The 21809-nt window shown below is 37.7% G+C and overlaps 4 protein-coding genes across 14 annotated transcripts; 2 read left to right on the forward strand and 2 right to left on the reverse strand.

Annotated features, from left to right (window-relative positions):
- Positions 1-767: 767 nt before the first annotated feature.
- LOC131026268 (uncharacterized) lies at positions 768-3709 on the reverse strand. Of its 2 annotated transcripts, XM_057956069.1 has the most exons (2): positions 2692-3709; positions 768-1830 (listed from the first exon to the last, which is right to left on the reverse strand). In XM_057956069.1, exons 1-2 carry the CDS (start codon positions 3542-3544, stop codon positions 1787-1789), a joined length of 897 nt encoding a protein of 298 aa, XP_057812052.1. In that variant the 5' UTR covers positions 3545-3709; the 3' UTR covers positions 768-1786. The 2 variants fall into 2 exon arrangements, with proteins under 2 accessions (XP_057812052.1, XP_057812050.1); XM_057956067.1 differs by having other exon boundaries at positions 768-3708.
- A 2317-nt stretch (positions 3710-6026) lies between these two features.
- On the forward strand, positions 6027-9561 carry LOC131026270 (ankyrin repeat-containing protein At5g02620-like). 7 transcript variants are annotated; one of them, XM_057956075.1, is made up of 4 exons: positions 6027-6155; positions 6403-6517; positions 7558-8016; positions 8280-9561. In XM_057956075.1, exons 2-4 carry the CDS (start codon positions 6421-6423, stop codon positions 9407-9409), a joined length of 1686 nt encoding a protein of 561 aa, XP_057812058.1. In that variant the 5' UTR covers positions 6027-6155; positions 6403-6420; the 3' UTR covers positions 9410-9561. The 7 variants fall into 7 exon arrangements, with proteins under 7 accessions (XP_057812058.1, XP_057812062.1, XP_057812056.1 ...); XM_057956079.1 differs by having other exon boundaries at positions 7596-8016; XM_057956073.1 differs by having other exon boundaries at positions 6034-6171.
- Positions 9562-9670: 109 nt separating this feature from the next.
- On the forward strand, positions 9671-11447 carry LOC131026272 (sulfiredoxin, chloroplastic/mitochondrial). Of its 2 annotated transcripts, XM_057956081.1 has the most exons (5): positions 9671-9964; positions 10672-10817; positions 10992-11025; positions 11097-11190; positions 11307-11447. In XM_057956081.1, exons 1-5 carry the CDS (start codon positions 9892-9894, stop codon positions 11320-11322), a joined length of 363 nt encoding a protein of 120 aa, XP_057812064.1. In that variant the 5' UTR covers positions 9671-9891; the 3' UTR covers positions 11323-11447. The 2 variants fall into 2 exon arrangements, with proteins under 2 accessions (XP_057812064.1, XP_057812063.1); XM_057956080.1 differs by having other exon boundaries at positions 9676-10817.
- Positions 11448-11458: 11 nt separating this feature from the next.
- LOC131026269 (protein NAP1) lies at positions 11459-21531 on the reverse strand. Of its 3 annotated transcripts, none has more exons than XM_057956071.1 (24): positions 21334-21531; positions 20192-20643; positions 20013-20087; positions 19115-19195; positions 18810-18890; positions 18629-18711; positions 18284-18368; positions 17964-18089; positions 17737-17844; positions 17562-17606; positions 16772-16914; positions 16224-16356; positions 15807-15917; positions 15569-15647; positions 15016-15209; positions 14734-14879; positions 14414-14495; positions 14232-14342; positions 13985-14110; positions 13760-13899; positions 13589-13685; positions 12515-13506; positions 12223-12435; positions 11459-12103 (listed from the first exon to the last, which is right to left on the reverse strand). In XM_057956071.1, the coding sequence occupies exons 2-24, from the start codon at positions 20594-20596 to the stop codon at positions 11614-11616; spliced, it is 4146 nt and encodes a 1381-aa protein (XP_057812054.1). In that variant the 5' UTR covers positions 20597-20643; positions 21334-21531; the 3' UTR covers positions 11459-11613. The 3 variants fall into 3 exon arrangements, with proteins under 3 accessions (XP_057812054.1, XP_057812053.1, XP_057812055.1); XM_057956070.1 differs by having other exon boundaries at positions 21185-21527; XM_057956072.1 differs by having other exon boundaries at positions 20192-20646; positions 21185-21490.
- Between the last annotated feature and the right edge of the window lie 278 nt (positions 21532-21809).

Below are 21809 nucleotides of genomic sequence, written 5' to 3' on the forward strand. Positions count from 1 at the left end.
CAAATTGCCCAACTCGATGACTTATGTTCTGCAAAAAAAAATCTCCTAGCTTTCATGAATTGGGAAAGCTAAAACCAACCACACAATCCTAAGCCAATAGTTCATTTGGCATCTCTGGTAAAGAGCACACTTATATCCAAACTTCACGATCAAACCAGATAGAAACCAACACATTTTTCTGGATACATGTTCGCTAATTTCTTAACAAACTGCAAGTGCACGGGTGCAATTGTGTACAGTAGCAAGCAATGTCGTATTCCACATAGACCAATTAAAATCAATTCATATCCTAGATCTCAATCCTCTATCTGGATAATCGAAATTAAGAGTTTGTGATTTTAAAACTAAATAAATAAATAACAAGAAAGAAATAAACTAAGCTGAGAAAAATAGAGAAACAGATATGAGAAGAATTTCTCAAGGCAAAGGTTTCAACAGATTCTCATAACTAACAAGTCCAGTTCAATCATCAAAATAATTTCCTAAGGCAATCTCAAAGCTAGTCTATATCCACTCCCGTGGCATACAAACTTTTGATTACATGCAAGGCTACCGCTACCGTCCTCGGATCGCACTTCTAACATGCAACTCCTAAAAGCTCCTAGAATTAACGCCCTCACAAATATCAATTCCCTTTAGAATTAAATATATGTGTTCTATGTTCTTAGTTCGGATAATAATTATCATCTCCCGATATCAAATTAAAACCTATGATTATGATAAATTGGTGGCCAATCAATAAAGCAAACAATATAAACAAGAACATAAAAAGGAACAATAACTTGATGAATTGAATCAAACACAGTCAAAAATTCAAATCATGTTTACTCTCTAAACCCTAGGAAAAAGGGATTCTAGCCACATATAGACATATAAACTAGAATCAAAGTCTCAATAAAACTGTAAAACATTCAACAATAAAACCGTAGTAAAATCGAGAATCTTCAATTTTTGCTCTGGCTTCGCTCTCCGTATCTCACAGCTCCAAAAGATAGAAAATATGACAAAAGGTTCAGAGAATAAGTTCTTGGGGAGTATTTATATGCCCTAGGTCTTGTAGCTCTCAAAAATACCCAAAATCGCGTAAACAGTAACAAATTAGAATTTTGGGCGGAAAAACGGCAACTCGCGGGGCCGCTTGCCTTGCCCGCACGACATCGCGCGACAGGCTCACGTGGCCGCGCCTCTCACCTGTGCGGTGGTCTAGAAGTCTCTGTTTCGTCGCGCGGCTGGGCCTTGCGGCCGCATGCCTGGATCGCGCGATGCTCCACGCGCACGCTCCGCGTGCCGCCACGTGTTCTCCGACGCGCGAACTTCTTGACGCTCATTCTCCCTCGTCCGGTGTCCAATTTAAGCTCTGTTTGCGCCTATAGACTCGTCTCTTCGTGTACTTCTCTCTAAAATTATCTAAATCATCCCAACTCGAGTTCAAAACCTGTAAAAATAGCACGAACACAGACGAGTAGTCTATTCCACAAAATAATACAATTTAAACAATAGACAACTCAACAACTCGATAAGAAATGCCCAAAACACTAAAGAATAACGCTATATAGGAGTGAAATATGCATGTAAATCAATACCCACCTTGCTCTTATATAGGCGAGAGAAACGGGCAAAGTACTCGTGCCACTCTATTTTCAAGGCAGACGAACCATAACACTAGTTTTTCTCAGCTACTATTTGAATGCAAAGGAATGAAAGATATCGATTTCCTCATGGGGTGGGTGTCTCAAGCTCCTCTGTAAACTAAGCATACTTTATTATATATTGAGAGGTGTATATATCAGTCTAAGATTGATCCAACTCCCAGTATCACAGTATGATCGCCTATCATGCAGTGATGATTTAGAGTCTAGCCAAAAGTAAAATAATTAAACTGACAAAACGATGCATGAAGATATATAATACACAAATGCTGCAGTATAGCAATAAGGATGGAGAAATACTCACAGATTTTCAAATATCAACATTACAACAATCAAGAAGGTACAAAGGTTTTGATAAGAAGAAACGAATACAGTAAACCTAGAGATCAAACTGTCAAATTGAAGTTTAAGCTTCCATGCCCCCTTGAACATTTCAGGGTACAAAATGCAGTCAACCAGCAATGCCACAATAGATACAAAGTGAATCAAGCATTCTTTAACTTTATTATTTTCACTATATTATCCTTACCACAGTAAATATTATACAAGGTGAACCACGCCCCTCTCAAATTTTTATAACTTATTTCTTTATGCCCTACTAGATGATAGAGTTATGATTCCATTTTGTAAACAAAGTAAACACATTATTCCCAGAGTCAACTACAGTTCAACTAGGTCTATCAACGTAGAACCAAATTAAACCAACTACACATACTATTTCTAGGCAATGAAGTCAATAAACTCAATGCCGAACATTTTTTCTGAGCTAAACAGAGAAACGAAAGGGAGCATTCAGTATCAAAGAATATTTTGTATAAGGCAGACACAACACAACTTCAATTGAGAAGCACCCTGAAACAGACATTCACATGTTCCAAAGGTTTCAAGTATACGATATTTATTTTCAAATCTAAGGAATTTATCAGACCCTGCACATAGTTTTATAGCACTCAAACATCCAAGTTTTCCATCTGAATTCTACTCTTAAGAGGCACATATTCGCCAAGATATCCACCGAGATGATCGTACAACACGCTCTTACCAATTCCCTGGTGATGGTAGCTCTTGCAGACATAGTAGAACACACTATGCACCAATAAGCCGATCAAATTCACGATCACCAACACACCCACTAGGAATCCACCCACCATAATCCTCGACAACACGCCATAATCATCCCCACCGTGCACCACAACCGATCCGAAAAGCCCATTGATCACTCTGCAAAAAGTAAGATAGTCGAAAACGATTGTAAAACCATTGTACGTCCTCTCCTTGAGCAACTCATAGCTCTTTTTCATGGCGGTAAAACCATAAACGGGCTCCAAAACTGAAACAACGCTAGCTAGATGCCACCATGCGCTTATGTAAACATGTAGGCCCAAAAATAATGCGAAAACTACCAAAATGGAGAATACAAACAAGATCACATTCTGTGTGTCCACGGCGTAGACTAGGAGCACCAGAAACCTTAGGAACACGATGTTGTACGCAACCATCAACAAAGCGATCCACAGAAAGGTGACGAAGAGGCGCCTGAACACGCTGGGGACGACAGCCACGGTGGAGGAGAAGGAAACGGGCTTGGAGGTGTAGAGCGAGACGACGGCGGCGGTGGAGAGGAACGAGAATGCGAAGATGAAGATGAGGTAGAAGAACTGGAAAATCAGAAGCCTCGACCAGTTGGATGCGGCGACGGCGGCGGTGTCGGATTGGAGTTGCGAGATGATGGGGTGGGTGGAGAGCGAGTGAGCTAGGATGGCGAAGGAAATGGGGAAAATTAGGGTTAGAGTAATGAGATAGAAAGTTTTGGGGGATCGCTTGCGGATGGAAATTGATTCCTTGAGGATGTCGGAGACGCTCAAGCTCTGAAGCTTCTCCGCCTCTAGATCCATTGCACAAAAATTAGAGCTGGAAAAATTAAACGACAAGTGCAGATTGTTAACTGTAATTAAGGGAGTGGAAAAAGAGGGGAGAGAAATAAAGGCGGCAGTAGAGCGGCGGTGACGGCGGGAGGCGCCGCCTATGTGTTACAAGGATTACTCATTAGTCTACATGTAAAGTTGTTACTAATTATCTTGAAACCAACGATTTCATGGAGTTGGGCCGATGTGGACATTGTTGCTGATGCGGCCTAATAAGTCTGGCCCAATAGTAATGAGCAATAATATAAGATTAGGCTTAATTGCCTATTTTCCCATGACCTTATAATTTGCCATAAGAATCCATAAATGGAAAAAATTTCTTAATGTTCCCTGATAGAAGAATCCGGCCACATTACATGGCAAACACTGATGACGCGCCAATTACATGGCAATAAGCTATGGCATGTCATTCTTTTATTTTTTTTAATAATCTTATTTTAAATAAAATATACTAATAATTTGTTAATGAAAAAAAAACCCTACCCCTTTCCCAAACACCCGACCACCACCTCCCAAACTCGTGTCTTGAAGGTAGTACTGAAAATTAATTTGCAAAAATTAAGCCATTAATGCCAAATTTAATTCATGAAATTAAAGCTAACCACAAAATTAGGTAAATTTGTTAGTAAAATAATGACATAATTAAGCATCTCATCAAATAACACTAATTAAAACAACACAATAATAATTACAATACATTTTCATCATTCTCAATTTACTCAATAATCTCGTCTTAAAAGCTATGTCACTTTTTTTTAGGATAGCTATGTCACTTTTCTACTAGGAAGTTCTATACTTAATTTATACTAGGAAGTTTTATTATGGATGTAGAGAGTGTATGTTACTATGTAATATACATTTTCCTAAAATATAATTTTTTTGCAATAACAATGGAGCAAAAAAGTCTGTGGAATTTCATCTCGCCACATACATTTTCTGATCCCAAAAAATTAATTTCGAAATATTTGTAACTTACAAAGGTCAATATATTGAGAATTTTAGACTATTCTAAAAAAACTTTTGTGCGTCGAAGATTATCTGATAGTTCATTAGTTCTAATTAAAAACACTTATTTGTGTTATCTTCTCAAGTGTTTTATGTTTATTTGTGTGGTTGATATATAGAACTGCCTTTCAATCCAACTTAATCATTAGCAGCTGTAAACAGCATGAACATTGAATTAATATGTTATAGCACTCCTCCCCCCACCCAAAAAAGTAATATTAAATATCTCCATCGAAAAATAAACAAATGTATTTCTCACCATTTATCGAACTTGAATTCAAAGCCCAATTCCATTTATCAGTTTATTTAATTGATAAGAGACAACAAGAAATGCTAAAATTAATAATCTCCTAAGTTCAATATTGTTAGTTAAAGACTTAGATGTACTTCATATATATGAGTCAAATAATCATTCTCTGCAGTCTACACCATAAAAATAAAAGGGAAATTTGTAATAATTCCTGTCCAATCATTTAGTCAACATAATAAATAAGAAAGAAATTAGAAGAAAAAAATATATATAAGGTCATTTTCTTGAGTTGATGGTTTTTTTTCCTGTGGAAAAAAGATTATATGATGGAAAGAGAGGCTGGCAGTCCGCAGTAGTGGGGTTAGTAGTTAGGGAAAGAACCCAAGTTCCATTTCTCTTCAAAACACCCCTAACTTTAAACTTTTTTTTTTCTGTAAAATATCTCCAAATTTTCAGTATTCTTTAAAAAATATCCCCGACTCCCGTTTTTTATTAAAATACCCCTAAACTTTCAGTGTTTTCCAAAATATATATCATTACATAAAATTCGATAACAGAATGATGAGTTAATTCACCAAATTCTTAGGTGAAATAGTTTTTTTCATTTCACCCAACAAAGCAATGTCGTTCCTCCTAAGAATCTGGTGAGGTGATTCATTATTCTGTAGCCGAATTTTATATAATGGGATAATTTTTAAAAGAAATTAAATTGAGGACATTTTCTAAAAACGTTGAAATTAAAGTTGGGGTTTTTAATAGAGAATACAAGTTTGTTATACATTTTATCAAAAAAAAAACTAAAAAAAATGAGGGTTTTTGAAAAGAAGATAAAAATTATGAACATTTTGTGAAAAAAAATATTGAAAATTGGAGACACAAAACATGATTAACCCAATAAAATATGTAGCATAACATTTCTCACGTATTTTAATTATATTGTGTACGGAACATTTTGGCAATCTATCATAGATTATCCTTGAATTGATCGACGTCGATGTAAATTACCCTTAGTTTGATCAAACAATCAAGAAAATGGATGAAAATTAGTTAACTAGTCAATGAACGCAAAAAAATTATTAGTCAATGAACGCAAAATTGCTTATCTTTCAATGGTCACTATTTTGCTATTGGGAATCTTCTTTGTACTTATAATTTTTCCACGCCTTCTGGAATAATAGGTATAAAATGAATCTCTCGACAAAATGGGAAATTACGAAGAGATTTCAGCTGAAGAAAATATTTTAAAAGATTTTCCACTTTCACTCTTTATAATTAGGGTTTGCAATATTCCATTCCATCTCACTAGCATGCAGTGAGAAGTATTCGGTAGTCTTCTTCTCGAGTAATTTCCTCTGCAAAAACCTCTTGAATTTCTTCAACTTTCTTTCTTTCTCTCTCTCTCTCTCTCTCTCTCTCTCTCTCTTGAAGGCTGTAGTTTCTCATCTTTTCTTCTTGATAGATATAAGTTTAGACTATCCGTTTCTGAAAATCGAAGAAAATTGTAGGTTTAATTAATGCATTGTTATTATTTTGTGATATAATATGAATTAATTTCTCCTTCTATTTTGTGTAGATCGAACGTGCGTATTCCATGGGGAATTTTATCTCAAAAACACTGAATAAACCGAAACATGAGGGGATACATTTGGAACAAATAACCACGGCATATGATAATTCCTCACCTCTTTGTAAGTTCTTAATATCTTTCACATCAAATTAATAACGTGCGATTTATATTATTTCCATGCATAATTATGTATAATTTTTAAGAGCACATAATTTGATCTCAAGCAACAGAAAAGGAAATTAAGAGTGTTAAATATATCGACCATACGAAAATATATTTATTTATTTATTTTGAAAGGGACAAAGATATATTTGTTGAGTTATGAGTATGAATATATCTATCACGACATGGTTGCACTCGTCATATGGATTTGTCAGTGCATGCATATATTTCGTCGTCATTTTCTGGTGGATTTATTGGTTAGTACTTAGTAGACTTGAAGTCAACAGACATTGATTTTTTTTATTCTGGTTGTGGTTGTTAAAAAAAGTCGAGATGTAAACTAAATTTATTTTTTCAGTTGATTTTCGATGCCAGTAGTTATAGAAAATTCCATGTTTCTTTTCGGTCCCGAATGGAAAATTTCAAGCAAGATGAACTTTTTCCTCTTAATATTGGATTTACAGGTACAAACTTTTTATAAATAATTGAATGATATATTTCTTTTAAGGGCTGGTCTCCTCTAGGAATTGAATGATATAATTAATTTTTTATTTTTATAATCAGTATTAGTGAGGACTAATTAATTAATAAGTACTATATGAAATTAATAGTGAGAGATGATTATGATTTAAGTATCTAGTCTGGGTGTCATTGGTGAGTTGACGTACAACTTGGTCAAGTTTCAATCTTTTTTGCTCAACTCGTGGATAGCAAACTCAATAAGATCGATCGATGTGTTATCCATTAATTTAAAATACAAATTCACGCACCATAATAAAAGTTCATTTATGGTTATATTTTCATGAAGTTGAAGTAGACTTTGAACAAGCTTAGAATTGACAATATATTAGTGAATAATACCTTAAAATTATAAAAGTCATTCACTCATGAATTCATTACCATTTACAAGAACATGATATTAGTCCAACATGGACCCCTTAATATAAGTTGCAAAGCAAAGCAAGCAGCTTGTAATAAAATGAAGTAATCATTCTGCAGTAGGCAAAAGAAAATCACTATACAAAGCTGCATTGAAGGGTGATTGGGATGCTGCAGAAGAGGTATTGAAAAACGACGAAAGCTTGATGAAAAGTCCCATAACAGATGGAGGGGAAATTGCACTGCATGTTGCTGCTGTCGAAGGCCATCAAGATTTCGTCTCAAAATTGTTGCCTATGATGGAGATAGATGACGTCGGAATTCCCAACGGGAAAGGCTGCACCGCACTGTGCTTTGCTGCTGCTGTTGGCCACATTCGAATCGCTCAAATAATGTTGGAAAAAAATCCAAATTTGGCAACAATTAAGGGCGAAGAAGGGGTTAGGCCACTCTATATGGCTGCATTGCAAGGATTTTCCGAAATGGCTCAATTTCTCTACGATTACTCTCATATCGGATCCTGGACTCCCCAACAAAAAATCAACTTGTTGACGTCAGCAATCGACTCCGAGCTCTATGGTACTCTATTAATTAATTTAATTATAATATATACTCCCTCCGTCCACGAAATGAGTACCCATTTGGGGGTGGCACGGGTTTTAAGAAATTGATTAAGTGTGTGTGAGTGGAATAAGGGACCCATTTTTATTGTGAGTGGGATGTGTGGGGTACACTTACCAAAAAAGGAAATGGGTACTCATTTGGTGGACGGACCAAAAAGGAAATATGGGTACTTATTTCGTGGACGGAGGGAGTATATATTATTAATGTGTGTTACTTAGATCTGGCTAGGAGGATCGTGAATGAAGATAAAACATTGGCTGTAGCTGAAGATGGATGTGGGAACACAGCGTTGCAAGTGCTGGCGCAGAAGCCAGGATTTTGTTGCGACATGAATAGTGCAAGGAGGGGCGATCCTTACAGATTACTCGATTGTTTGTGGAATGCCGCCGAGTCGTGTGAAGAAGATACCGAAGCAGCCGTAGATACCAGCACATTATTCTTCATAGCGGCGGAATCCGGCAACGACGACTTCTTGGTGGAGCTACTCAGAAAAGACCACAATCTTCTCTACAAAATAAACGACAAGACACACAGCATATTCCACATCGCGGTTTTGCATCGCTACGTCAAAGTGTTCAACCTCATCTACGAACTGGGCGGCACCGGAGAACTGATCGCGACCTACGTCGACGACGAAGGAAACAACATGCTCCACTTGGCGGGAAAACTGAGCCCTCGGAATCAGCTAGACAGCATCCCCGGCGCGGCCCTGCAGATGCAGCGCGAGGTGGTGTGGTACAAGGCGGTGGAGAAGGTGGTGCGGCCGTCGTGCAGGAGCAAGAAGAACTCGGCGGGGCAGACGCCGCACGAGGTGTTCATCGCGGAGCACGGGCAGCTGATGAGGGAGGCGGAGAAGTTCATGAAGCAGACGGCCAAGTCGTGCATGCTGGTGACGATGCTGATCGCGACGGTGGTGTTCACGACGGCGTTCACGGTCCCCGGAGGGTACGACAACAGCACCGGGGTGCCCCTCCTGGAGAAGAAGAAGATGTTCATGGTGTTCCCGGTGTCGGAGGCGGTGGCCACGCTCTCCTCGCTCACCTCCATCTTCATGTTCCTCTCCATACTGACGTCGCGCTACTCCGACGAGGATTTCCTGATGACGCTGCCGTGCTGGCTCCTGCTGGGGCTGGCGGCGCTCTTCTTCTCCATCGTGGCCATGACCGTCGCCTTCTGCACTTGTTTGCAGTTTTTCGGGCATGGATGGGCGGCGACGGCGCTGCTGGTGTTGTTTGGCAGCGTACCGACCATGTTTGTGGCGTTGAAGTATCGTCTGTTGGTCACTGTACTACGCTCTACCTATGGCTGCACCTACCTGTTTCGTTCCTACAACCGCTTGCACTCCTAGCTACCTGCTACTACGTCTATATATAATTAAATAGTGTTAATAATAATTAATGTACCACAAATTAATTAGCTATTATGCATATGTATGTAATGTAAGATATATATACTACTATTGTTTGTATTCAACTTAAGTCTACAATTTCTTCTTGTGAATTATGTTGAGTTCGGATATATAGACAACATTAAGGTCTTGATTTGAAATCCAAATCTATTTGAAAAGAAGAAGAATAAATAAATAAAAGGAAAATAAGAGTCTCTTCTTGAAGGTAGCTAGTCTTTTTAATTTTTTGGGTATGGTTCTTTCTAGGTGTGTGGGAACGCAGGCAAGATTGAAAATGCACACGCGTTAAACGTTAAATCCATTTTTTTATTAAGGAGATACTATATCGTATTGCATTCCGTCTTTGCCCTCCTCTAATCTAGCTAACGGTAGCCACTCACTCATAAATAGTTTAGGAGAGATGAATCAAGATTGAAGTCTCAATGGCAAATTTTCTACTCCATCTCCCAAACAATTTCAGAGCAGTTTCCGTTTCTGCATCTGCTTCCTCTAATGGTCTCATCCCTAATCGATTTTCTTCAAATTTTGAGAAAAAGAATACAGTTTTCGGAATTATCTTGACTCTTAGCGATAGGATTCTCGGCTTTCTTTGTTCCAGATTCTGGGCAACTTGTGTGGCTAGTTACCCATAATTTATCGAATATCCATGTTTGCAAGATTATTGGACGCTGTAGTTACTGAGTTTATTATTATATCATGCCACACCAGCTCCCTCTCTCTTTTCTTTTTTGTCTTTGTCTGCTATAATAAGCTCTGGATTTCACAAAATCTTGGGATTCCCTTATTTTAATTTAGCTAGAGTGATAATCTTCTTCTTAATTTTGGGGTAAATTGTGTTCCTGTGTTTGTATTGATGTTCTCTTAGTGACTTATGGGCTGCTAGATTCTGTTTCAAAATGTTATCTTTGCATTACTTTTGCAAAAAATGTATTCCATACCATAATTTTCTTTTTTTCAATTCCTTTGTAAGAATCATAGGTTTTCTGATAAATTGTAATTAAAAGTTGACGCAAAATGGCTTCTTATTTGATTATGTGATTACGTTCCTTTGTTTTCAATTAAATATTGCTGCAGTCTCTAGGTGTAGTTGTGTTAGGATCTTGATTGAATTATGATATTTGACATGGCATTGAAAGTTGAGATGAGTGGTATAGTCAATTGGTTTGTTGAATGTTGCAAATGTAATGGTGTTGGTAATGTAGGATCAGGTCCTCAACAAGGGGGGCCAGTGATTCTTGAACTTCCTCTGGATAAAATTCGGAGACCCCTCATGCGTACGAGAGCCAACGACCCTCACAAAGTGAAACAACTCATGGATAGTATTGCTGAAATCGGGCTTCAAGTACCTGTAAGTCACCCTGTATTTTCTGAATTCTGCATTCATGGAGTGTAGCCTCATCTTATATAGACGTAGACGTACTAGTTTCTTATCCACAATGAGGACAATGATAGTAGTTCGTGGAAGGAAAATTTTCTGCATTTTGGTTGTGAGATTACATTTTCTTCCACTTGTCTTGTGCAGATTGACGTGCTTCTCGTAGATGGTGAATATTATGGTATGTTTTGCATATGCAGACTTATTTTCAACATATTTCATTTGATTCACCTGCGATCTGTATCTCCTTAGGTTTTTCAGGTTGCCACCGGTACGAAGCTCACCAACGGCTAGGGCTGCCAACCATACGTTGCAAAGTTCGACGTGGGACAAAGGAAACTCTAAGGTACTCGAGTTATGGCTAAATCTATGTATTCTGTATTATCACACTTGCACCATTTCTCATCTTGAAATTGCTGTATAAGTACTTATAAGAAACCCTGCCTCATTTTTGTGTTGTAGGCATCACCTTCGCTGACGGCTCGCCATGTAGCAGATGATCAGTAGTGGATGTACCTATATCTAGATGCAATCTTCTGTTGTACTAGTAAATAAACTCTGTATGGATAATCCATGTATATATGTAAAACAATTTTCACTCTCTCTCTCTCGACTTTGTATAAGCAAAAGAAGCCTGATTTTTACACTGGCTGAAGGAGATGGGCAATGTTATTACAGACAAAAACAAGTTGCACTAGGAACATAAATAATATGATCATCACAGTTGTAACAAATATACAAAATTGCTTCACGATTGTATCATCTCTTTTCATTTATACGATATAGGACCAGATCTCGACACAGCAAATCTGGGCAAGGGACTAGGACCAGTGCTAGCGGATGTGGACCCTTCGGCAAATTTCGATTTGCGGCTTAGACTGTAATCTAAGGGCCCAGATCGCCTCACATTCCGATTTCTACTATCAATGCTTCTTACACTGAAATTGTCCATCTCATACTGATCTTGGCCGTGGGTGGATGATGCCTTAGGATAGACTGGCTCGTTCGCGTTTGATTGTGGAGTTGAATCGCCACGTGGTTGCCTCAGTGACGGGGAACCATGGGCCAGGGATATGGCCGGAGAGTGCCTTGGTGAACCACTTATTAGTGCAAAGGGAGTGGAAGAATTCGAGTAGTATTGGCTGTAGATGGAGCGAAGAATGGTGTAAGGTACGTGAGACTCCAATGTGCTCCGTGGAATGTGTGGTGAGATCGCGCAGATTTGATCAAGAAAGATCAGCTTCGCCACAAGGTGAGACCTGCAGAAACCAGTATAATCGACATGAGTACATGTAGAGGGTTCTCTCTCTCTCTCATACAAAACACGTGCCAGCTAGTGTGAGGGATTGTTAATTAAATTATGACATTTTCAAATTACCTATTACTTTCACTCCAAGAATCCAGAATTAATCCTGCTGAGAACTTGATGTAAAGCTGCATTGTGGACTTTATGCTCGCCTCTATGGAAGAGTAGTTTTGTGCCTCAGGGTCTAAGGATTCACTAATGTGTCCATTTGAAAGAGAGTGTTTCTGTCGAAACTCTCTTTCGAGTCTTACGAGTTCACTTCCCGCAATCACTGCACATATGCACCTGGTAAAGGGATACTTTCAGTCTCTAATTTCAAGATCTTTCCTATATAACTTTCATAAAACAAGGGATTATTGCATACCTGGCTAAACAATGAACGTTGTTGCTGAAGCCACCAGTTTCAACGTTGAAAGCAGTTGTATACCAGATATTAGATGTCATAAAAGTTGCAAATAGATAGGGAAGTAAGCTCCACGATCCATCAGTTGCACCCCCAACCTCTTCCAGTATCAATCTAATCCATGCGAAGTCGTGATCACCAACCACATTTACAGAGTTCGCCACTCTTCTCATTCTCCTGATCTCCTTGTTTTCTGGTATATCATCAGGTAAGTGCTTTGCAACGCCTGTTAGTAGTGAATGAATCAGAGGAGCGCCTTCTTTTAGCACAATACCAGAAGCTTCTGCTAAAAGGGAATCAAAAGCAATGGCTTGCCCTGCCTGAATACAGAACCTAACCATAGTATCCATATCAACTATCTGCTTTATATTTGCTTCTGTTTCCATCCTATCACCAGAATGCATACTCCCTGCAACTGCCTCCAGATTCTCACGATTTGCACGCAATGTTGTGTCAATGCAGTTCAGGAGAGCTGCAGTGTGCTCTTTTAGCATTCGATCCAACCTGTCAACTCCATAGCTCCCAAAAGTTCTAACAAAGGCTTTCAATTCCGTTAGGTCGGTTACTGATTCGGCAAAGTATCCACCAACTGGCCTTGTGCTCTTAAAGCATCGATGAAGAGGTGCAAAGAGGATTCCGGCACCAGCCACATCCTTAACAATGTTTTCTATGTACCAATTGCATACAGCTTCAGTAGCTGAGCCTGTCTGCTGTTCAGCAGGTTTTTCAAACAACTGCAGAGAAGAAACGGGACCCGAGTAGGTCTCTGCAAGGAGAATTTCACGAATGCCATTCGTGAGGTCCATGCTGACATGCTGCTCTGCTAGATGAACTATGGAAGTATGTCTACGGATTAGCAACTCTAAGACTGAAGGTCTCTGAAGATCAGAATCAGTTTTCAGGACAGTGAGCAATCTCCTTTTGAAATTCCCTAGGATGCATTCTCTCATATACTGCAATGGAAACGAATTGAGAATTGAGGAGTCAAGTATGGTAATCGTAAAATTTCTCAAGAGTACTGAAATGTGCACTTACTTCTCTGAGAACAAAAACATGGTTTAAAACGCATATAGGCTCCATGTCATTCAGGACAGAACAGAGATTTGTCAACCTCTGCATCGCAGCTTCTAACCTGTCACCAAAACAGAAAATTGAAAATTCACCACCTAGATAGTATACAAGAAAAAATCATAAGAAGAAACTCACATTTTGATAGAGCTGTTATTTTCTGGATAGCTCTCGTAGCCTGGCAAATGAAAACCATACGAAGCTTTTGGAGACTTCGCTGAAGGAATGGATAATCTGGATGTCAAGTTCATGAGATTCGCTGCTTGGTCTGGGAGAAGCTGAAATTTACAGAAAATTAATACAAGATGAACAATATGCTAAAACTATTGTTCATAGCTCAGAAGCAAGCAGAGAAGTTGCAACCTGCATCTCCAGGGAACCAAATCCCCCATCCGAGTCAAGAATATTTATTAAACCTTCCAATCCTCCCATTATAGATTCAATAAGGGATTCAACATATAGAACTGCATCGCGGCCGATTTTAGTCACCTGTATGTAAAAGAGTTGAAGTCATGGACTCTGACGGGTGTTCTTGCAGTAAGAAAACTGTAAGAAAATAACACCACTTATTGACTACGACTTGAACCAACATGAGGCACTGAGAAGATACCTCCTCTGGAACAATTGGTGAAGCACATTCTGGAAAACTGCTAGCAACACCAAGCCAAGCACAGCAATGCTGAGGACGACCCTCAGGCCCAAACATGGTGTTGCGGAAAACCTACAATACCAGTTGAGTCAGCTTTAAAGTACATACTCTTCTTAAGAGATTTTGTACACTGTGCAACTTACGGTTGTAAGATGTTGATGGTAGAAGTAAAGTTTCTTCAGACCCCCAAATTTTGATAATTGAGTTTCAAGCTCATCAACACATCTGCATATGTGCAAAATGTGTCAATTTTTCATGCACAATAGAGTAAGAAAACCTTGCATTTTCTACTGATCGGTCTAGTGGTTGTAGTAAAGAGAAACCGTGAAACATTTTAGATAAGAGGAAACTAGAGAATCAAACCTAAGAAGCTTGCCAAGACAACTACATCAATTTTGTTCAAATTATTAAGAAATCAGGCAGTGTGTACAATATTCTTTCACAAGAAGTTTAAAGGGAGAACCTGGACCAATTGTATGCAGCATTGCCTTCTGACAGTAACCCCTCTTTGCCAGTGGATACAGTAGCTTTCTCTAAATGTCTAATGTTAATTGATGAACGAGCAGAAGTGACAATCATCAACACAGTTAACCAATCTTTGCGTAACTCCTGAATGTCAGAAAACAATCCGTAACTAGAAACAAAAATATACTTTAGGAGAAGTGGTGAAGCAACAGTATTTCAAAAACTGAACTTGAAAAACCGTAGGTTGATCCAATGAGAAGCACGGGAATAAACAGCTTACCGATAAATCACATGAGATTGCGGAAATATTTTCTCCCTGAGGTTTTGGTATGTTCTCTAGATGCTGAACAATCCTTTGGAAAAGTCCCTTTAAGGTAGCATCTAGATCAAGTGCCACCATTCCAGGAGTGCCAAGCAGGAAACGGATTCTACCAGCACAGGATGATAGGTACGATAAGGCATAGCCTCTAATAGCTGAGAGAAAATAAATTTCTAGATTTAGTAATAAATCAAATAAAAAAGAAAGTTCAGACTATACTACTTTGTTTTATCCAGCAACCAATGTTAGCATTGACACACTATTGCTGCAATACATGTTTAAGTCTCAGGAGCGCTCTAGAATGCTACAATCCAATGGTAAGTTGAAGGTATTATCAAGCACATATAGATTCATTAACTTCCACGTATTGATATCAATTTTGGAAGTTAATTACTGCAACGAATGAAAATTTAGCATTATACTAGGTCACAGCAGAGACGGACAAAATATTACAGTCTGATGCAAATGCAACATAAGGTTCAAGGTCTGAAGACTTCCTTGCAAGGAACCTAACCTGCAATATACTTACGGACCAGACAGCAAAGCCGGTCCATCCCGTCCAATAAGAAACCAATGGTTGGGTCATTTGGATCCTGTAATTGTAAAGCAGGTGACAAAGATGAAGTGTTTAGATGCAGACAATTACTGAAAATCGAGAAAGATAAATTGGTTATCTAATAATCAGTACAGAAAACAGATCCAATAAAGAACTATCCCATGACAATAATACAATTGAAAGAATTTTTTCTTACAGTTTCTACTGGCACAACACGAGCTGTTTTGGATTTAGAAGATGCTACTCCGACATGCTGAAAGTACCATAGAACCTCACTCTGTGCAAAAGCTAAGGCAGAAAAAACCATCTGCACAAGCAACAGCAAAAAAACCTTTATATATACCATTGATTTGCTGGCATCTAACACAATGTAAGTGAATTACTTGCTCCATTCTTTCTCTGATCCTTTCTCCCTCAAACAAGATACATAATCAGAATGAGGAAAAAGGAAATTCATTCAGAAATTGGAGTCTTATTTGCAAAACTATACTCCTCTAGAACCAGATTTCATGTCTAAGAAATCTATACATCCTTGTCTTAATAAGAGCTTTTAAAATACACAACTCTTATTGGAAAATACAAGAGAACATGCATATGCCATAAACATGCACACCTGGATATTAGGAGCCAATAAACTAGGTTGATCAGTAAAGAACAGGACCATCCTTCCGATTTCCTGCTTCAACATTATTCTCCTTTCATGGTGTATGGCATCACAGGAGTATAGGGCTTGCTCGTGTACCTCACTGGCACAGTCAAAAACCACATCAAAAGGTAATTTGAAGGGCTATAAATCACAATTTCACAAAAGATCCAAATAATACATAACAGATCTAAGAGGAAAACATCAGAGAGAAAGCTGAACTTATGTCCAAACAAGAAAAATGTTCGTGCTGAAAATGAAATGAAGCTATGTGTAGAAGTTTCTGAATACAAGTAGTTGCCAGTGCATCTTTCTGTGTGCTATATGCAGATTTTCCAGCGATATGGGATATTATAGGCTGGGAAAACAATGTTGGCATTTCTTCTGATCTTTTTTTTTTTTTTGAGAAGAATTTCTTCTGATCTTTATATACAAAAGCATTAGACTATGCTTCTTCCCAAATAGACAGACAGTCACCAGATAACAATGAACTAAATAAGAAAGTCTGCATGCAATACCTGATCATTTTCTCTACCTGCTTTGCAACACTATACTCTAGATCTGCTTCTTTTTGCTTCGTTCGTCCAGACTTTGCCATCCTTTTCGATTCCAATATTCGTGGTAAAACATATAACTGATAGTCCTCATGCAATAATATATACTGCACAAACAAAATGGAAGGGTTAGAGAAGCTGTTCTTACTAATCCTCAAAGAAAGAAAGTCACGATCACCTAATTTGACATTTGAAATAGATGACAAGAGACAAAACTATATCCTTAGGATTCAGGAAAAGCTGAGTTAATTTCAGAAATTTTCTGTGCATTACTGGGCTGGGGACTAAAAAACAATATCCAATCTCGACATGAATGGTAAAGAACAAAAAACTTTACCATCTATTAAAGGGGGAGATTGGTAATTTTACATGTAGCTGGTCATGGGAGGTGCAGAGAAACCTAGTAAAATCCTCTTCACCACATTACCAGCAAATTTATTGTTGTTGTGCAATATTTTCATTGCTTACAGTTTGATTATAATAAATTAGTAGACTCAAACCCAGTTTTGTTATAACTTTTACCAAAAAAGCCTCATTATCAACGTGTAATATAACTAGCCACCCTAATGCATACCTGTAAGCATCAGGATAATCAGGTTTGCAGCAAGGAATATATAAAGTATAGAACATTTTAGTTTCATTAAGAATGGCTAAGGGAAAGAGGTTTGAAGGACTAGCAGTGATCTTTTCCTTGCAAAATGAAAAATACAAAGGCACAAAGGTGTCCTTTAAGTGTAACGGACATAGGACTTACTTCATCCCTGAATAGTGTAAGAACTAAGTTTTCCTTCAGCACAACCTGATATGAGAATGAAAACAAACATGAAGGACTGTTAGCTACAAATAGAGGACCCTATCCAGAATACCATGGAGAACATAATAATAAACATTATAAAAATAAAGAAGAAAAGGGTGGCAACATAGTGTACCAAGGCAATGTCAATACTGGTCACTCTAAGAAGCTCATCTGGACAAACCAAATATCCAAAAAGCACCCACTCACGATATGAAGTAACATTTGCAAGGTCCTGAGCTCTCTGCATATATTGTAAAAGAGGTAGAGACTCAGTTGTGTTCATTGCATAGCTTTCTTTGCAGATACAATCCATCAATTCCATGTTAAGATGCATCAATATGAAAAAAGAGTACTTGTTACCATTGGATGTGCAGAGTTTGTAAGTATGTCAGGGTATCTAGGATGAAATGGGCTTAGAAAACCCTCATTCCACAACTTCCTTGTATCTGTAGATAAAAAGATAATCGGGCCCACAGCCTCTAAAACCTGATATAAGAATTTGTATAATCAACCCGCTGAACAGTTCAAAAACAGCACAAGCTAACTCTCTATTACTGAAAGTTAAGGAAACAAAGTGCCATGAAGATAATTAATTAACATTGGTTGGAGCGCTAAGAAAGGATCTAAGAGAAATTTAATCTTTAAAGGAAGAAAAAGTAGGCTGAGAAAGAGAATATAACCTCTCCAATCCTAGGACTGACAAAATTAAGATCTTCATGTAACCCCTTGAATGGTGGATCATAAGAATCTACAAATTGAATTAATCTGGAAGTCAAAAGGGAAAAGGAGATTAGCAGAGTTGTAATAAGAAATCTGGCATTCAAGAAAGAAAAACAGATAAACAGCAGTTTATAAGACCTTTCATTTATAGGAACCTGAAGTTTATGTAGTCCAATCAATCACACATCATCTACAATAGCATATTTCTTCAGAAAGAATATGTTCTAATGCATCTAGAGACTGGACTCCTGAAAGTCTGGAAACCCACCCGAAAAAGTCTTATACAAGATCAGAAGTTGTCTCACCTATGGTAAAAGTCACAATCACGATCATTCCTTGCCATGGAGTACAAAAGATTGTATGTTTGCAGCATCATTTTCCTAGGTATCTGTAATGCAAATATTTGTGCATGTAAGAGATAAAATCAACATTTTTTAGCTGTAAATATCAAAGGAAACAGATCAGTGATGTCTGCCACAGACTTGCCTTCTCAGAAAATAGGTTAACACGAACAAACGAGCAAAAGAGATCCATAAACGCATGTAGTATGAGAGAGTTCTGGTGTGGCTGCAAGGAAAGTGGTCAAACTATTAAAAATATTTATTGGTAATACAATCACAATGTCAATAATAATTTTTTGGAGATTATCATCATGGGTCTATCTTTTTTTAGAGAGAAAATACTTTCTCTAAATACATAACCTTAAATATTTAACCATCACATGGGTAATGAAACATTGGTACATCTCCAGCTTTTCAACAAGAAAATTAAAACTGTTTCCCGTTCCATACCAGCAAGGTAATCACAGTACTGCTTAGGTCCAGAATAAGCCGCAAAGATTGTTCTCGGAATGTCATCAGGTCAAGAAGTAGCTGATCCAGAAAATGGAAATAACCATTAAATAAGTAAGATACAGCAAAAATTGAAATCAGACAAGCTAGCGGGAAATATAAAAAAAATAATAAAAAATAAAATAAAATAAACTTCTGAAGTTTCTTGTATGAACATTCACGCTTTTTGTGAATGAGTAATGAGTATGCCTGGAAAGTACTTAAGCACAAAATCCTGAATGATTGTTCCCCTAATTTAACCAAGTAGTAGCAAATACAAAAACAAAAACAAAGCACAATAGTCTTCAACAAATAGTTACTCTGCAGTAAACTTTTAGATAGAAGCAGCTTGTTACCAACCATAATGGCTATCCCTGTCAATTATAAATAGAATGCCATAAAATGTAATATGACAAAGCATAAAAACATAGTAACAGCCAGTAAAATTGAAATAAGACAAGCTAACCGGGGGGGGGGGGGGGGAATACTTCTGAAGTTTCTTGTATGAACGTTTAATTCTTTTTGTTAATGAGTATGCCTGCAAAGTACTTAAGCACAAAATCCTGATTGGCTTTTCCCCTAATTTACCAAATAGTAGCAAATACAAAATCAAAAAATAAAACATAATAGTCTTCAATAAATATTAAATAGTTAGTTTGTAGTAAACTTTTAGGCAGAAGAGGATTGTTACCAAACATAACAGCTATCCCTGTCAATTATTAATAGAATGCCAGTAATATAACTAAGCATAAAAGCATATTAATACTCCCCCACCCCAACAGGAACAAGAACAACTCCTTGAATCTTGTCTGGTGATTAAGAAATTAAGAAATATAAGGCAACACTAGCAATCACTTACCTGAATCCATGGCTCCATGCTCTGTAAATGAACCTCAGCACTATCATTAATAGCATCCAAAGCAAGCTTATCAACCTACACAGAATTTCATGAAACTCTGACACTTTAAAGCCAATTCAAATGACAGAAAATTGAATACAATGTTTTCGAGACCAACAAAAAGGATCTAGAAGTGCTACCCGTTCGAGCTGCAGCTTGCTGTGATGTTCAGGAAACTTCTTCTCTAGCAAAATACAAATCTTCGGGTGGTTAGGGAACAGACCGGCTTTCCAAAATGTTTCAGAGTAGATATGATTAACCAAATCAGGATAATCCAAAATCTGATTAAGTCTATACATTTTAGCCATTAGCCCTTCAGCTACATGTGTGAGCTGGTAAACCCATTGCATGTTCAGACCCTTCTGTGATGAGCTACTTGAGTTTTGACTAGCCACTCCTTCGGCTCCACCATTACTCCTGGATGCTGTGTCAGGACCTAAGTACTCAGTCCACCTAGTTGGACCCTCCCATTCTCTTGACCTCACTGATCCTTGTGCAGATGATAATACATCTTGAGCTGGGAAATGCGGCCTGGACTTTGCCATCCCTGTTGCTCTCAAGCAGATTTCTCAACCAAGAACAACTCTTCTTCCTGCTTCATGCCACCATCTTTCAGAGATCAGATAATTTGTAACATTATTCAAATTCAAATTTCGTGTTAATTTTCTATAAGAAAAATAAATAAATAAATAACTCTCCAGTAATCTGAAACCAACTCACATTTCTTTAACACAGAAGAATTCACTACTTTTAGGATGGAATCAGAAACCTCACATCGTATAAACATGTATTATATCTAATCAACTCACGAATTAACTGGCATGCCACAGCTTCAGCATAAAAATATCTCGAATTCCTATATGCAATTACAACAATTAGACATCCCTGGACTCTTCTATCCTATTTTCTAAATGTCGTATGAAACAAACAATAAAACACAAAGCGAACAACCAATTCCCGATCATGACAAGCAATTGAGCAGTCCCCGCCGTCAACCTCAAACAAATGCATTTGGTAATTACGCACAAACAATAAGTAATTAGAAAATTCTGTCTCTGCGTATATGATAGAGAGACGGATAGAGGGAGACGATAAGAATATGATTAAGTTGAAATGAGAAGTAGCGAAGTTACTTGAGCTCCGCAACAAAATTGAGCGCGAGAGGCAACAGCTTCAGGGACTTCAGATCTATCTACTGCTACTTCAAGTATTACTCTCTACGCTATAAATGCCGGTAGTAGCATAAATTACTCAAATATATAGAGTAGAGTATGGAATTTACAGTACACTAAAGCTCCAATACGAGACAACCAAGTTGACGATGAGAGAGATAGAGAGAGAGGATGCCCTTCTTTTCCTATTTTAATTTATTTTTCTGGAAGGCTTTCTCTCTCTGGAGCAGATTGTAGAGAGAGAGAGGTACCGGAGAACTCCAAAAAACAAGCCCCGCACGATCCATCGGGCCAAATTTATTTTCCTTTTTCTTTTTTTGGACAAGAGGGAGAAAATATGGACTCCGAGTATTAACTATTAGGGGTTATTGCCCCTAAATACATGAACTATGACTAAATTCTAGTTTATAACACCACTTTTAGATTTTGCCTCATAATACATCACCTTTCATTTCTTTCTCAAATCTCCCATGACCAAAGTATGGATATTCAAAGAATTACCCCATTATAAAATTTATTGCATTTTGACCCCTAAAACTTTTGTTTTGACTAAAGACAATTTATACCCAAAATATGAATAAAATTT

The sequence above is a fragment of the Salvia miltiorrhiza genome, chromosome 5 (genome assembly GCF_028751815.1).
Source record: "Salvia miltiorrhiza cultivar Shanhuang (shh) chromosome 5, IMPLAD_Smil_shh, whole genome shotgun sequence".
In the NCBI taxonomy this organism is placed as follows: domain Eukaryota; kingdom Viridiplantae; phylum Streptophyta; class Magnoliopsida; order Lamiales; family Lamiaceae; genus Salvia; species Salvia miltiorrhiza.